This window comes from Betta splendens, chromosome 2, assembly GCF_900634795.4.
Source record: "Betta splendens chromosome 2, fBetSpl5.4, whole genome shotgun sequence".
NCBI classification, from domain to species: Eukaryota; Metazoa; Chordata; class Actinopteri; order Anabantiformes; family Osphronemidae; genus Betta; species Betta splendens.
The window spans coordinates 6,139,692-6,156,335 of record NC_040882.2 but is presented as its reverse complement, the minus strand read 5'-3'; the positions used below and the strand labels follow the sequence as shown (position 1 = coordinate 6,156,335).

General features: G+C 44.4%; 1 protein-coding gene across 7 annotated transcripts in view; it reads left to right on the top strand.

Moving 5' to 3' along the window:
- The window catches only part of LOC114851105 (NACHT, LRR and PYD domains-containing protein 12-like), a 166,759-nt gene that overhangs the window by 145,677 nt on the left and 4,438 nt on the right, over positions 1–16,644 (top strand). For 6 of the 7 annotated variants that reach the window (XM_055507085.1, XM_055507084.1, XM_055507077.1 and 3 more), the window contains one exon: positions 604–2,368. In XM_055507085.1, the coding sequence (XP_055363060.1) occupies positions 604–613 (10 nt within the window). In that variant the 3' untranslated portion in view covers positions 614–2,368. Of the gene's footprint in view, positions 1–603; positions 2,369–10,129; positions 10,304–16,644 lie in introns of those variants that run through there. The other variant, XM_055507079.1, reaches the window with a different exon arrangement.

The window sequence follows — 16,644 nt, the reverse complement described above, 5'->3', positions numbered from 1 at the left end:
GTCACTCATCAAAGTGTCGTAGCATCAACACTAACTACTGATCAGGTTCATGTGTGTCACAGCTCTGAGATCAGTCTGGCTGATAGAACCATGGTTCCATGTAGTAACCATGTGGTGCTGGTCCAGAGCAGAACCTCTGCTGAAGTCCAGTCATCACATCTGTGTCTGTGTCCTTCTGTCATTAGTTGCTCCAAAGCTTCTCATGTTTCTGTGTCAGCTGATGTTTCAAAGCAGAGAAGATGTTGGTCACCACACAGCGACTCTGTCTGTGATGGACCAACAGGAAGTCGCCTCTAAAGCCACGACTCAGCAGTTTGTTTCACTGTGAACTGGGGTAAATGTGCAGACTTGATGTTAATATTTTAGTTAACATTTCCCTTAAATTTGTTTCCTGCATTTGGCGCTGTAGTGCAAAGGATCGAACCACAGACTTTGCCTTCCGAGTCCGATGCTCTACCAGTTGAAAGGAAGCTCATCAGCTGCTCCACTTGTGCTGTGAACATGACTGAAGTCCTGCTGCTCTTTGTCCTGGATGTGACAGATGATGAAGGGAGTCTCTGTAGACACTCACTGATCTGCTCTCTGCTCCCATTCTCCCTGTAGGTGTAGATGATCCAGATGTAGAAGCAGCAGCAGTGTGTGTGTGGAGGTTCTGACTGGTCCATGTTACTGGGAGCAGAGCTTCATCCACAACTGACTGACAGAGGAACCAGAACCAGTGGAGACGACTCTCAGTGTGAACTGATCTGAGACCAGCTGCTCTGTGTCCAGTCGACCAGGATCATGTGGGAAATGAAGTGTGTGGTGCAGTAGTTAGATATCGGGGACAGTGTTGATGTACATTTATTCATATAATTTACTACCTCACTTGTATTTTTGTATAAACAGTGTTTTCACAAATTAATGCTCTAGTGTTGTAATACTGTATGAAGTAGACATTCGGGACACAGACAGATTGTTTATAAAGCATCTTTACTGTATAACCTGTGTCCTCTTGGCTGCTCTTTGACTCAAGACTAAAGGCAGAGGTTTCACATTTGATTTTTTATTGAAAGCAGAGCGTAGCAGTTCAGGAGCAGACTCACTTCCTCTTAACTCATGTAACTACAAGACGAGCAATGTTCAAACTGCGTCAGGTTGTTTCTTGTACAACTACATTTACTTAATGTGACAAGACATTAACACAACAACAACATTTACACGGCATCGTCATGGACAGATAACATGCTTCTTCCTGCTTCAAACTGCTGCCATCACTAAGAGCAACCAGTGCAGCGTTCAGAAGTTGGTCGCCAGTTAACGTGGTCACGAGTTAATACGGAACACCGGTCTGTGAAAATATTGTGACATTAAACTGGTCCGAGGCACAAAAAAGGTTGGAGACCATTGATTTAGGGTTTTTACAGTATTGTTGCATATGTTTTTTTTGTGACATCATCATTTTAGACAGTTGTTTTCCACAGCATGTGATCGATGTCTATGATGTTTAAATTGACTGAATGATATTGGTTATGTGTTAAAGTTAGTTAAAACAGTGAAATTAAACTGGTAAAGGTCAGACTGTTTCATGATTCAGAATTGATGTTGTCTAGGTTTAACATTATAGGAAGTACAGAATAACCTGGAAGTTACATTTCATTAGTAAAAGACAAGCAAAAAGACCACTGTACCTCTGAACCAATATCTGACCTATAAACATATTAAATATTACCACAAACATCAATCAAATGAAATCAAAAATATTTTATTGTGAAGCCAGAACATGATTTATTTGAAATGGTCAATTCTGTCAGGTTCTGGTTCTGTTTTCAGTTTTATTTTGAAAGTACTTTGTTCATCATCATCGTTTTGGGTTCCAGTTTCCATTTCCTGTTTTATTTTGGTAGTCTCCCGGTTTCTGTTTCTGTTCTAGCTTCACTTCCGGTTTACGTCATGTCACAGCTGTTCCTGCTTCACCCGGTCATTATCCACACCTGCACTTCATCAGTAATCAATTCACCTTGCATTTAAGCACCACTTCTCACCCCAGTACCTCGCCGGATCGTTGATTCTATGACCTCACGTTCCAGCAATTCTCTAGTTCAGCTTATCCTGTTGTCGACCCAGTTCCGTATCTCTGACCATCGCTTCTCGCCTGATCCTGACCGGTTTTGTAAGTCTCTACTCTGTTGCTGAACTCTGCCTGTTTTTGGACCTGTCTAAGCCTGCTGATTCTAGTTCTGAGATCTGAGCCCTTTGGTATTGACCCACGCCTGTTACCGGACCCGACTACGCTTATCCCTTGTGTGCTGCGAAACTGTGCCTACCTGTGTATGACTTGGACTGTCTGTGACCTGGATTCTTGCATTAAATATCTCTTTTAATCATACCTCCCGTCTGCTGCGTCTGCGCTGTGCATTTGGGTCTCTTCTCTGCCATTCCGTGACAAATTCCTGATGTAAAGCGTGTTTGAGCCTCCCCCTGAACAAGCATTAGGCCACCGTGGAGAGGACAAACTCCAGAGAAAGAGCCAGGCTCAGGGTGGGTGCTCATCTGCTGACTGGAGGCCGACTGCTGCGTCTCTGGAGGAACATGAGTCACAGGGTCAGCGTCAGTCAAACCACTGATGCTACGACTGGTGGACGACCTCTTTGTACCGAGGAACACGAGTCACAGCGTTGTTGTGAACGCTGACTGCTCTGAGCATCAATAATTGAAAACAATTGTGACTGTGCCTGACTTAAGTTGTTGTGATGTTTGTAGTTGAGTTCTTGCTGTCATCAGTGATCCAGCCTCCAGTCAGTTAACGTCACAGTCAGAGTCAGGGACTGTTCTGTCTCCTCAGGAACTCAAGTAAATTCACTTCTTCCTCAACACAGTTGAGCAGCAGCAAAGGATCAGGAGCCAGTTAAAACTGTTATGTTATGTAAATGTTCTTTTTTGCAAATGGCTGCAAAAGTCCTAGAACTGATTAATCTGCACAGGTCTGCAAGAAGCCGAGTGCAGTGCAGCTGCTGCCCCCTCATGGACAAACAAAGGAACAGGACCCTTTATTCCTGACAAACATAAATTCATGGAAAACACAACATTTCTTGTGTGACACCTGATTTAATCTGTTTTCATTGACATGATTACAAAATATATGAAACTGAGAAGTCTTGGGAAGCAAAATATGTAATTAGATCTGGTTGTATGTTTAAATTAGAAATTATTTAGGAATCCTTATTAGTTCCAAAGTGGAAAAACTGAATTCTGCATTTGACCCATCGTCCACGGGGAGCAGTCACATGACCAAGACCTAGACAGGAACTGAACACTGTGCATGTCACCAGGCAGCATCTTGTTCCAAATCTTTTATAGGATGATGTGATTCTGGTTTAGAAGTAACCAGTTTCCATGTGACGTCATCAAAGTCACACCATGAGTCACACTCACATGAGGATCAGTAACGTTTGGGTCATTGGAGCTGTTCTTTGCAGCAACATAGAAACTGGATCCGAACTGAACGTAAATGGCTCAAACCTGAATCCATACAGTAATTGACATGGTTTCATTAAGTCCTAGTAGCAGGACTAAAAACAAGGTCATCCTCCACCACAGAACAGATGACATCCCAGTAACACTATTGATGTTTAAAATAAGGTAGGTTACTGGTGATTTTGAAAAATTTAAAATCCACCCACACTCTGGCCCTGACCAGGGCTCAGAACACAGGAACCACCACATGGTCCTTCACCTGTCTGGTGTTGTAAATGGCCAGCTTGGCCTGAACAGACAAGAAGTTTAACAATTGCCACGTCTCTGCATTTGTTCTGCTGTAACCAGCACCGAAGACGAAATTATTAACACTCCACAGTTCTTTAAATGCATTAAAAACATCAGATAATAAATTAAAAAGCTCAGCCAGTCGTGTACAGTCCATAAAACAGTGGAAGACAGTCTCTGTTTCACCACAGTGCACACAGGACCACCTGGGTTGATCTTCCCAGTGAAGGAGTTCACGGCGATGGCTCCATGTAGAATCCTCCACTGCAGGTCCTCAGTCCTTTTGTTCAGTGGTGGCTTGTAGAGGACTCTTCACACTGGCTGGAGAGTCAGACGCCAGTTCTTGCTATCCTGAAGGTCACCCTTCTTGGGCAGCAAACTGCAGCTGAGAGGCAGGAAGTTCCCTGCCAGACTCTCATGAACCACAGAGAGAAAGTCTGCTCCGAGGTCACACCAGAACGTCTTATAAAATTCCACAGTGAGGCCATCCAGCCCTGGAGCTCTCCCTCCCATAATGCCCTGCAGGGCTGTAGACAGCTCCTGCAGAGAAATGTCCAGGGCATCGTTGGTCTCTCCAGACACCTGAGGAAGATCCCCACAGAAGAAGTCTATGCCCTCCTCATCCTCAGTGTACTCACTCTGAAAAAGGTCCCTGTAGAACTCCACCGCCCTCCCCCTGATGTCACCAGGCTCCTCCAGGATGACCTCTGCAGTGGATCACAGGCTGTGGATTGACCTATTTTGACCATTACGTTTCTCCAGGCTGAAAAAAAATCTGGAAGAGGCATCAATATCAGTCACGCTGTGAAACCTAGATGGGACCAGCGCCCCCTGTGTTCTGGTGCCCAATAGGTTGTCAAGAATATCATTCTTTAGATCTTTCATTGACCTGGTAATGTCCCTTATGACATTGAGAGTGTACTGTAAACAAAACTGTTTTATCTCAACTTTTCCACAATCCCACCACTGTCTCAGATTTTCAAAATCAGATTGTCTGGTTCTAAAATGTTCCCAACAGAACTTCAAACTATCCTTAAAACACTGATCCAGCAGCAGTGAGTTGTTAAAATGCCAGTATGCACTTCTATGCTTTATGTTATTAATAAAAACATGAATTAAAACCATGGCGTGATCACTAAAACCAACATGTCTGATGAAGCAGGACCTAAAAACGTTCAGATGATGCTTAAAAGCATAAAAACGGTCAAGTCTCGCTAAAGAGACCATGTTGTCTCTAACGTGAGACCATGTGTACCGTCTGTCCTGCCCATAAAGACTCCTCCATACATCAACCAGCTCATGAGTCTTAAAAGCTGCTTCGATGGAGAATGTGGCTCCATGTGGTTTCTATCCAGATTATTGTTTTCAGTGCAGTTAAAATCGCCGCCTAAAACCAAAAAATCCTCAGAATTAAAATCCATTAAATCAGCATTTACTTTATTCAGCAGTAGGAGTCTCTGTGCACCTACAGTGGGATAAATATTCACTAAAACCAAAGTGCTGTTAGAAAACATGGCCCGCACCACCAACAGTCTGCCAGGGACGATTTGAGACACAGTGAGGGACACTGGAGGACAGGACCCAGAGAACAAGATGCCACCACCAGCACTGGTGCTGCTGCCGTGACTCAGCACCACCTGCCCAGGCCACTCCCTGGTCCAGTCCACCTCAGTGCTGCTGTCACTGTGTGTCTCCTGAACAAACATCGCATCAATGTGGTTCAGTTTCATCAGTTCGTACAAACTCATCCTTTTTTTTTATTCTCTGGCTCCATTTAGGTTTAAAGTGCCAACTTTAAGGTGGACCATGATGAGAGATGGTAAAAAAACAGTGCAGAGCAGAAGCACAACTCTAAGGTCAAAAACAGAGTATTTAAAAGACACCTTCGTCATCATCTTCATGAAGAAGCTCCTGTTTCAGTTTAAAGGCAGTCTTTTTCAGCCTGGTCAGTGGATCCTCCTCTGCCGGTGCTCCTCATCTGTGAACACACCGACCTAGAACAGCTCCTTATCAGAAAAACTCCTCAAATTTCACACGCTTCATGTTCTTTGTTCTCAGTAAAAACTTCTTAACACGTTCCACAGGGAACTCTTTTGATTTGTGAGGCCGTGGCTGAGAGGAGTTACAGTCTGAGGTGTCAGTGTCGCTACCAGGAGTAGAACCCTCGTCCTCACTGAGGTCTGACTCCATGTTCGCTCTCCTCAGCCTCCCTCTGACCTTCTTCACTGACGCTTGTTGTTCTTGGGAGCTCACAGTTGATTTACACCTTCTTTTTCCAGTTGTGGCCTTTTTACAGCTCTCAGTTTCACTAACCACTGACTCAGTGTCAACAAGCGTCTCAGTGACATCACAGCTTGTCGTCTGCTCAACCGTCACATCCTCCATCACCACAACCTGTTCTCCAGGGGCTGTTGCTCGATCGGCCCCTGTGCCTGTTCACGCAGCCCTGCACCGTGTCCATCACCTCGCTGTGGTTCTGATCCACCCTCCGTCTGCTTCTCAGCACCATCACTCTGCTCCTGTTCACCAGCATCCACACCATCCTCCGCCTGCTGCCCAGCACCGCCTCCACCCTGCTCCTGTCCACCTGCTTCTGCTTCACCTTCAGCCTGTGTTGCTGCCTCCTCCTCCACAAAAAACACCAGCGTGGAAAAATATTATCAAAGCAAAAAGTTTACAAAAACGTCAGTGAGTCTGACAGTCGCCCAGCTCCCACTCACACACCTCAGAGAGAGAGAGATTTTTTATAAAATTTTAATTGTCCAGTTTAAATATTCACATAAGCAGCAGTTCAGCAACTACTGTAACAGTTCACAATATTATAAACACAGTGCAGGAATGAATAAATAATAAGAAATCATTAAATACTAAAAACCAATTCATCATCCATCACAGTGCAAGTAATGTTTCCACAGCACCACTCAATAAAACCAAACAAATTATTCATGGCCTTGTAAAAATTAAAATCTACCCAATCTCTGGTCCTGACCAAAAGCCAGGACGACTGAGGTCGGCTCCAGTCTGATCTCATTTCTACTTTTATAGATCGCCATCTTATCCTGCCCTGACAGTAAATTCAGCAGCTGCCACTTTATGGCATCATTTTTACTGTGACCGGCACCAAAGATGAAAAAAATCATGTTCCAATCTAAAACAGCAGATAAAAACCTGAAAAGACTGTGCAGTCTGTTACACTCCATAAAACAGTGGAACGTTGTCTGTATCTCTCCACAGTGAAGACATGCCGATGACACAGTGTCACTTATTGTAAAACTGCACCTTGTTCAGCTTTTTGACATAACACATATAAATGGCCCTGTTAGTGTTTGCAGGTCAAATAAAGTGCTACAGTCTCTAAAAACCAAGTTAAAACCCAGTTTAGGAAAAAGATCCCGTTCATTTGTGGTTTCTAAACCACCACAGTATTCTCGTAGCATCGGTCGCTACTCAGTAGTTACTGTAGCTTTATGGAAAACTTCTGTAAGATCCTTGTGAACATCATACAGTAACTGACTTTAGGCCCAGTGTAGAGCTCACAGCCTGGGTGTCTGTCACATCAGGGTCTGTTAAGTAAGTATTAGTGCGTGAGTCAGGCCTGGAGTCGAACCATCTTGGACGTCCAGTCTGGAACCGTGTATTAAAGGTTCTGCCAGAACCCAGTGTAGCGAGACTGAGGGCTCCAGTCTCTGCCACTAAAAAAACCTCCAGGATCTAAAAACACTTTGATAAAACAGACACATTAAGAACATTGGAGTCCAGTAGTAACAGTGCAGTGTCAAGCTTTAGTCCATCGAGTGTCTTTAAATGGCAGAGGCCACAGGTCTCCAGACCACATCATCTGGTCCAATCAGTAGCCATTGAGCAAACTGTAGCCTGAAGGCAGAGACTCTGCTTTGCAGCTGGACTACACCTTGGCCTCCTTGACCTTTGGGAGAAAGAGGACAGATTGTGGCACCCAGTGAAGTCGATCCCAAAAGAGTTTTATCAATATTGTCTGAAGTCTCTTCAGCAGGTCTGCTCCATGCAGGCCAGCCTATGCCACAGTCCACAAGGTTATGAATAACAGTAGTTCTCCCTCTATATGACATTTGTGGGAGCAAACACCTCCCTTCAACCTTTTCCACCTTTTTTACACCTTCCCAGTTCCTTCTGACATGCTCATCATCGCTCAGAAACACATCCAGATATCGGAGACCACCTTTCTTCCAAGTGAGACCCCTGGGGAGGCTGGAAATCTGGGATCTTCCTACAGCCAAGGCTTCACTCTTTGCCCAGTTTATTTTAGCAGACGATAGTTCACAAAAAAGTGTCATCATTTTGCCACAATTTATGTCAATTTCTTCTCCTGTGCTGACAAGGACGACAATATCATCAGCATAGGCTGATAAATAGGCTGAGGAACAAAATTCTCTCTGTCCCAACAGTAGGAGCATATACATTAATCAAAGTAACTGTGCGGTGCTCAAACACTGCCTGCACTGCCAATAGTCTGCCTGGAATCACTTTAACAACACTAAGGGAGGTTGGAAGACAGGATCTGGAGAACAGGATGCCCACCCTCCACTACTGCTGCTGCCATGGTTCAGTGTCACCTCCCGTCCCATTCTTTGTGCCAGTCCACTTCATTGCTGCTGTCACTGTGCATCTCCTGTATAAACATAACATCAATGTGATTCAATTTCATGAGCTCAAAAGCAGCCATTCTTTTCTTAAAGTCCCTGACCCCATTCAGGTTCAATGTGTTAATTTTAAAATTAATCATGAGAGGGAGAAATCAAAGACAACAAAAATAAAACACATTAGCAGCATGGCAGAAGTGTGGTTATAAAAGACTACCATCATCATCATTTTGAAGTTCCTGACTCACTTTGTGCACCAGTCTCTTTAATCTACTGTATAAACCTCTTGGTCAGTATGACCTCCTTTTCCTCTGCTTCTCAACTGCCCACAAACTGATTTTAAAAATCTTTATCTGGGAAATGATTTTCAATTTTCACCCCCTTCATATTTTTAGTCTGCAACAGCAACAGCTTAACTCTATCAGCACTGTGGGCCTTGGGCCTCTGTGCCTGAGATCTGCAGTCACACATGTTAGTGTCTGTGCATAAAGAGACGCTAACATCAGACTCTGGAGGGAACTGTTGACTGTCCAGTTTCCTCCCTTTGCCTTTTTCACAGCCCCCAACTGGTCTCAGAGCTGTCTACATTAGCTTTGCTTTTCCTCTTTATACAGAGTTCTTTCCACCTTCTGTCATCTCTACGTTCTGTGATACTGTGCTGTAGACAGCACAGTATAAACAATATGCTGTGATTCCACCATATGAGGCTTTTCATGGCACGTCCACAGGTGCTGGTTATATTATTAGAATATCATCAAAGGTGATTTAATTCACTAATTCCATTCAAAAAGTGAAACTTGTATATTATATTCATTCATTACACACAGACTGATACATTTAAAATGTTTTAATTGTGATGATAATAACTGACTAATGAAAATTCAGTATTAGAAATTTTGAATATTAATATCAATACAAGAATTTTTAGAAATCTTGGCCAACTGAAAAGAATGAACATGAAAAGTATGAGCATGTACAGCACTCAGTACTTAGTTGTGGCTCCTTCTGTCTGAATTACTGTAGTAATGTGGCATAGGTTGAATCAGTCTGTGGCACTGCTCAGGTGTTATGAGCCCAGGCTCTCAGCGTAATTGGCCACAGTGCCGTATCTCCTCTGCTCAGTGGGAGCTGTAGCTTCATCGCTCGGAGCGGGTGCTGTCGTTCCTCCACGCCACTACTGTACATCTCCTCTCCTGTCCCCAGGGTTCCGTCAAGCCCCGCCGGTTCGGAACCAACGGGGCGAGTTTGTAACAGTCTTCATGGTAAAGTCTGTTTTCGTCTTCTGTGGTTTTGTCCGATCATTGTTTACTTTTAGTTTGTTTCCATCAGTTTGACTCTATTAAATGTTTCCTCAGTATAAAATGTTTCTGGGATAATTTCATTTCATCAGTCGAACATTTTCTGTATGTTTCTAAAAATGTGTCACGTGTCCAGAACCTGAGTCGGACTCATGAGGATCTTTAGCAGAAGCTCAGATAAATGTGTCAGTACAACATGAGTGAGTCCTGATGGAGTCAGTGGTGGAGCTGCAGAGTTGAAGAGGTGAAGTCACGACGTCTGAGCTGAAGCAGCAGCGTGTTGTCATTAATGTTAATGAGTCTTTGTTACTGTTTTAACCTGCATCCTGTTGGTTCTGATGTTTGGATCTTCTAGGTTCTAAACCTATACTTTCTGAAGCATCTTTAGCTCCAAACACACGATGAGACACTGAATGGTTTCAACTGACTCATTGTTTTCTACTGTTTCATCTTTGATTCTTTATTCAGATTGAGAGGCTGCAGTTTGTCAGTGATCAGCTGTGATTCTCTGGTCTCAGCTCTGAAGTCCAACCCGTCACATCTGACACAACTGGACCTGAGCTTTAACGACCTGCAGGATTCATCAGTGAAGGCTCTCTGTGACCTGGTGCAGAGTCCAGACTGTGGACTGCAGACTCTGAGGTCAGTAGAGGTTGGAGTCAGTCTGTGCTGCTTTCAGCAGTATTGGACTAAACTCAGTTAGAGTCACAGCAGAGATCCAATGTTTCCTGTAAAGCTCCAGTCACTCATCAAAGTGTCGTAGCATCAACACTAACTACTGATCAGGTTCATGTGTGTCACAGCTCTGAGATCAGTCTGCCTGATAGAAACATGGTTCCATGTAGTAACCATGTGGTGCTGGTCCAGAGCAGAACCTCTGCTGAAGTCCAGTCATCACATCTGTGTCTGTGTCCTTCTGTCATTATTTTGCTCCAAAGCTTCTCATGTTTCTGTGTCAGCTGATGTTTCAAAGCAGAGAAGATGTTGGTCACCACACAGCGACTCTGTCTGTGATGGACCAACAGGAAGTCGTCTCTAAAGCCATGACTCAGCAGTTTGTTTCACTGTGGACTGGAGGGAAATGTGCAGAGTCAGCAGACTTGATGCTTCAGTCCAAGACATTAAGATGAGCTGAAAGGAAGCTGCTCCACTTCTTCTCTGAACACGACTGAAGTCCTGTTGCTCTTTGTCCTGGATGTGACAGATGATGAAGGGAGTCTCTGTAGACACTCACTGATCTGCTCTCTGCTCTCATTCTCTCTGCATCTGGAGATGATCCAGATGTAGAAGCATCAGCAGTGTGTGTGTGGAGGTTCTGACTGGTCCATGTTACTGGACCAGAGCTTCATCCACAACTGACTGACAGAGGTAGCAGAACCAATGGAGACGACTCTCAGTGTGAACTGATCTGAGACCAGCTGCTCTGTGTCCAGTCCACCAGGATCATGGGCGAAATGAAGTGTGTGGTGCAGTAGTTACAGTAGATATTGGGGACAGTGTTGACTGTAATTCTTCCTGTTTAAAAAAAACGGATGTATTTTCATGTGTATAATTTACCGCCTTGCTTGTATTTTTGTATAAAGCGTTTTCACACATTAATGCTCTTGTGTTGTAATATGAAGTAGACTTATGGTCACAGACAGATTGTTAATAAAGAATCTATCCTGTATAACCTGTGTCCTCGGTGCTGCAGCATGTGATCGAGGTCTATGAAAGTATGAAATGTGTTAAAGTTAGTTAAAACAGTGAAAAGAAATATGGTAAAGTTCAGACTGTTCAGAATTGATGCTGTCTAGGTTTAACATTATAGGAAGTACAGAATAACCTGGAAGTTACATTTCATTAGTAAAAGACAAGCAAAGGACCACTGTACCTCTGAACCAACATCTGACCTATAAACATATTAAAAATTACCACAAACATAAATCAAATAAAATCAGAAATATTTTATTGTGAAGCCAGAACATGATTTATTTGAAATGGTCAATTCCTCACGTAAAGCGTGTTTGTGCAGCCTCCCCCTGAACAAGCATTAGGCCACCGTGGAGAGGACAAACTCCAGAGAAAGAGCCAGGCTCAGGGTGGGTGCTCATCTGCTGACTGGAGGCCGACTGCTGCGTCTCTGGAGGAACATGAGTCACAGGGTCAGCGTCAGTCAAACCACTGATGCTACGATTGGTGGACGACCTCTTTGTACCGAGGAACACGAGTCACAGCGTTGTTGTGAACGCTGACTGCTCTGAGCATCAATAGCTGAAAACAACTGTGACTCTGCCTGACTTAAGTTGTTGTGATGTTTGTAGTTGAGTTCTTGCTGTCATCAGTGATCCAGCCTCCAGTCAGTTAACGTCAGAGTCAGAGTCAGAGTCAGGGACTGTTCTGTCTCCTCAGGAACTCAAGTCACATTCAATGTCCCACTACTGTCAGCAAACAGAAACATGCAGCTAAAGTAAATTCACTTCTTCCTCAACACAGTTGAGCAGCAGCAAAGGATCTGGACCCAGTTCAGTAAATGTTTTTTGCAAATGGCTGCAGCCTGAATCTTTTCTGTGATTAAAAGTCCCAGAACTGATTAATCTGCACAGGTCTGCAAGAGGCCGAGTGCAGTGCAGCTGCTTCCCCCTCGTGGACGAACATAGAAACAGGACCCTTTATTCCTGAGACATGAATTCATGGAAAACACAACATTTCTAGTGTGACACCTGATTTAATCTGTTTTCATTGACATGATTACGATATATATGAAACTGAGAAGTCTTGGGAAGCAAAACATGTAGAGTAATTAGATCTGGTTGTATGTTTAAATTAGAATTTATTTAGAAATCTTTATCAGTTCCAAAGTGGAAAAACTGAATTCTGCATTTGACCCATCGTCCACAGGGAGCAGTCACATGACCAAGACCTAGACAGGTACTGAACATTGTGCGTGTCACCAGGCAGCGTTTTGTTCCAAATCTTCTTTAGGATGATGTGATTCTGGTTTAGAAGTAACCAGTTTCAATGTGACGTCATCAAAGTCACACTCACATGAGGATCAATGGCTCAAACCTGAATCCATACAGTAATTGACATGGTTTCATTAAGTCCTAGTAGCAGGACTAAAAACAAGGTCATCCTCCACCACAGAACAGATGACATCCTGGTAACATCATTGATGTTTAAAATAAGGTAGGTCACTGGTGAGCTTTAAAAATTTAAAATCCACCCACACCCTGACCAAGGCGCAGAACACAGGGACCACCACATGGTCCTTCACCTGTCTGATCTTGTAAATGGCCAGCTTGGCCTGAGCAGACAAGCAGTTCAACAACTGCCACTTCTCTGCATGTGTTCTGCTGTAACCAGCACCAAAGATGAAACTATTAACACTCCACAGTTCTTAAAAACATCAGATAATAAGTTAAAAAGCTCAGCCAGTCGTGTACAGTCCATAAAACAGTGGAAGACAGTCTCTGTTTCACCACAGTGCACACAGGACCACCTGGGTTGATCTTCCCAGTGAAGGAGTTCACAGCGATGGCTCCATGTAGAATCCTCCACTGCAGGTCCTCAGTCCTTTTGTTCAGTGGTGGCTTGTAGAGGACTCTCCACACTGGCTGGAGAGGCAGACGCCAGTTCTTGCTATCCTAAAGGTCACCCTTCTTGGGCAGCAAACTGCAGCTGAGAGGCAGGAAGTTCCCTGTCAGACTCTCATGAACCACAGAGAGAAAGTCTGCTCCGAGGTCACACCAGAACGTCTTATAAAATTCCACAGTGAGGCCATCCAGCCCTGGAGCTCTCCCTCCCGTAATGCCCTGCAGGGCTGTAGACAGCTCCTGCAGAGAAATGTCCAGGGCATCGTTGGTCTCTCCAGACACCTGAGGAAGATCCCCACAGAAGAAGTCTATGCCCTCCTCATCCTCAGTGTACTCACTCTGAAAAAGGTCCCTGTAGAACTCCACCGCCCTCCCCCTGATGTCACCAGGCTCCTCCAGGATGACCTCTGCAGTGGATCACAGGCTGTGGATTGACCTATTTTGACCATTACGTTTCTCCAGGCTGAAAAAAAATCTGGAAGAGGCATCAATATCAGTCACGCTGTGAAACCTAGATGGGACCAGCGCCCCTTGTGTTCTGGTGCCCAATAGGTTGTCAAGAATATCATTCTTTAGATCTTTCATTGACCTGGTAATGTCCCTTATGACATTGAGAGTGTACTGTAAACAAAACTGTTTTATCTCAACTTTTCCACAATCCCACCACTGTCTCAGATTTTCAAAATCAGATTGTCTGGTTCTAAAATGTTCCCAACAGAACTTCAAACTATCCTTAAAACACTGATCCAGCAGCAGTGAGTTGTTAAAATGCCAGTATGCACTTCTATGCTTTATGTTATTAATAAAAACATGAATTAAAACCATGGCGTGATCACTAAAACCAACATGTCTGATGAAGCAGGACCTAAAAACGTTCAGATGATGCTTAAAAGCATAAAAACGGTCAAGTCTCGCTAAAGAGACCATGTTGTCTCTAACGTGAGACCATGTGTACCGTCTGTCCTGCCCATAAAGACTCCTCCATACATCAACCAGCTCATGAGTCTTAAAAGCTGCTTCGATGGAGAATGTGGCTCCATGTGGTTTCTATCCAGATTATTGTTTTCAGTGCAGTTAAAATCGCCGCCTAAAACCAAAAAATCCTCAGAATTAAAATCCATTAAATCAGCATTTACTTTATTCAGCAGTAGGAGTCTCTGTGCACCTACAGTGGGATAAATATTCACTAAAACCAAAGTGCTGTTAGAAAACATGTCCCGCACCACCAACAGTCTGCCAGGGACGATTTCAGACACAGTGAGGGACACTGGAGGACAGGACCCAGAGAACAAGATGCCACCACCAGCACTGGTGCTGCTGCCGTGACTCAGCACCACCTGCCCAGGCCACTCCCTGGTCCAGTCCACCTCAGTGCTGCTGTCACTGTGTGTCTCCTGAACAAACATCGCATCAATGTGGTTCAGTTTCATCAGTTCGTACAAACTCATCCTTTTTTTTTATTCTCTGGCTCCATTTAGGTTTAAAGTGCCAACTTTAAGGTGGACCATGATGAGAGATGGTAAAAAAACAGTGCAGAGCAGAAGCACAACTCTAAGGTCAAAAACAGAGTATTTAAAAGACACCTTCGTCATCATCTTCATGAAGAAGCTCCTGTTTCAGTTTAAAGGCAGTCTTTTTCAGCCTGTAACACTCCTGGTCAGTGGATCCTCCTCTGCCGGTGCTCCTCATCTGTGAACACACCGACCTAGAACAGCTCCTTATCAGAAAAACTCCTCAAATTTCACACGCTTCATGTTCTTTGTTCTCAGTAAAAACTTAACACGTTCCACAGGGAACTTTTGATTTGTGAGGTCGTGGCTGAGAGGAGTTACAGTCTGAGGTGTCAGTGTCGCTACCAGGAGTAGAACCCTCGTCCTCACTGAGGTCTGACTCCATGTTCGCTCTCCTCAGCCTCCCTCTGACCTTCTTCACCGACGCTTGTTGTTCTTGGGAGCTCACAGTTGATTTACACCTTCTTTTTCCAGTTGTGGCCTTTTTACAGCTCTCAGTTTCACTAACCACTGACTCAGTGTCAACAAGCGTCTCAGTGACATCACAGCTTGTCGTCTGCTCAACCGTCACATCCTCCATCACCACAACCTGTTCTCCAGGGGCTGTTGCTTGATCGGCCCCTGTGCCTGTTCACGCAGCCCTGCACCGTGTCCATCACCTCGCTGTGGTTCTGATCCACCCTCCGTCTGCTTCTCAGCACCATCACTCTGCTCCTGTTCACCAGCATCCACACCATCCTCCGCCTGCTGCCCAGCACCACCTCCACCCTGCTCCTGTCCACCTGCTTCTGCTTCACCTTCAGCCTGTTTTGCTGCCTCCTCCTCACCGTGTTCCCTTTGTTCATGCGTGAACTTCTCAGGACACGCCCTGATGAGGTGTCCTTCTCTCCCACAACCAAAGCACCTCATGGTCTCACATGTTACAAAAGGATGTAATCAAATCATCAACTTTAATCTTGAGGACCAGGTTCAGGTCCTCATGCTTTTTAACGTCTGCCTCCTGTGTGAGACCACATGTCGCAGCTCTGCTTGTTTACATCCCGATGGCAGCTTCCTGAAAGGTGAGACAATGCTGCCGTGTCTGGACAGTTCTCGACTCAGCAGTTCGTCACTGATAAATGGTGGAATGTTCCACAAAGTCACTTTCTTCGCGGGCTGCGTCAGAGGAAACACGGGGACAAATGAGTCGCTAATGACGACGCCGCTTTGAACCACGGAGGTCACGTTTTCAACGCTGTCCTGGCGGCGACTTGATGCTTTGTGCACCGACGACAGCGGCCACAGCGACCGCACATTCATTGACGGAAAGGCGAGAGGCAGCGGCGGTAAACAGGTCGGTAAAAAGCATAAAAAACAACAAACTAAACCCCTACCCGATCTATTAACACAACCACTGATGAACAAAACCACAAAAAACACCACCGTGGACAAATATTAACAAAGTACAAAGCAAAAAGTCTGGAAAAACGTCAGTGAGTCTGACAATCGAAATAACATTCACATAAGCAGCACTTCAGCAACTACTGTAACAGTTCACAATATTATAAACATAGTGCAGGAATAAATAAATAAATAATAATGTGCTCTGGTGCCCAGTAGGCTGTCAAGACTTGCCTTGGATTTGAGGACCTCAATGTTTTCTCTGTTTCCTGTGAACTCTGTTTGCTGTTGCAGTTTCACAATGTCGGTCTCTAGATCGCTAATAGATCTGGTGATGTCCCTAGTGACATTGAGCGTGTACCTCAAACAAAATTGCTTAATTTCTACCTTCCCACAGTCCCACCGCTGTTTCAAATTTATAAAATCCGATTGTCTGGTCTTAAAATTCTCCAATAAGAACCTAAAATCATCCTTAAAACAGTCAAGAAGTAAGGAGTTAGTAAAATGCCAGTAAGGG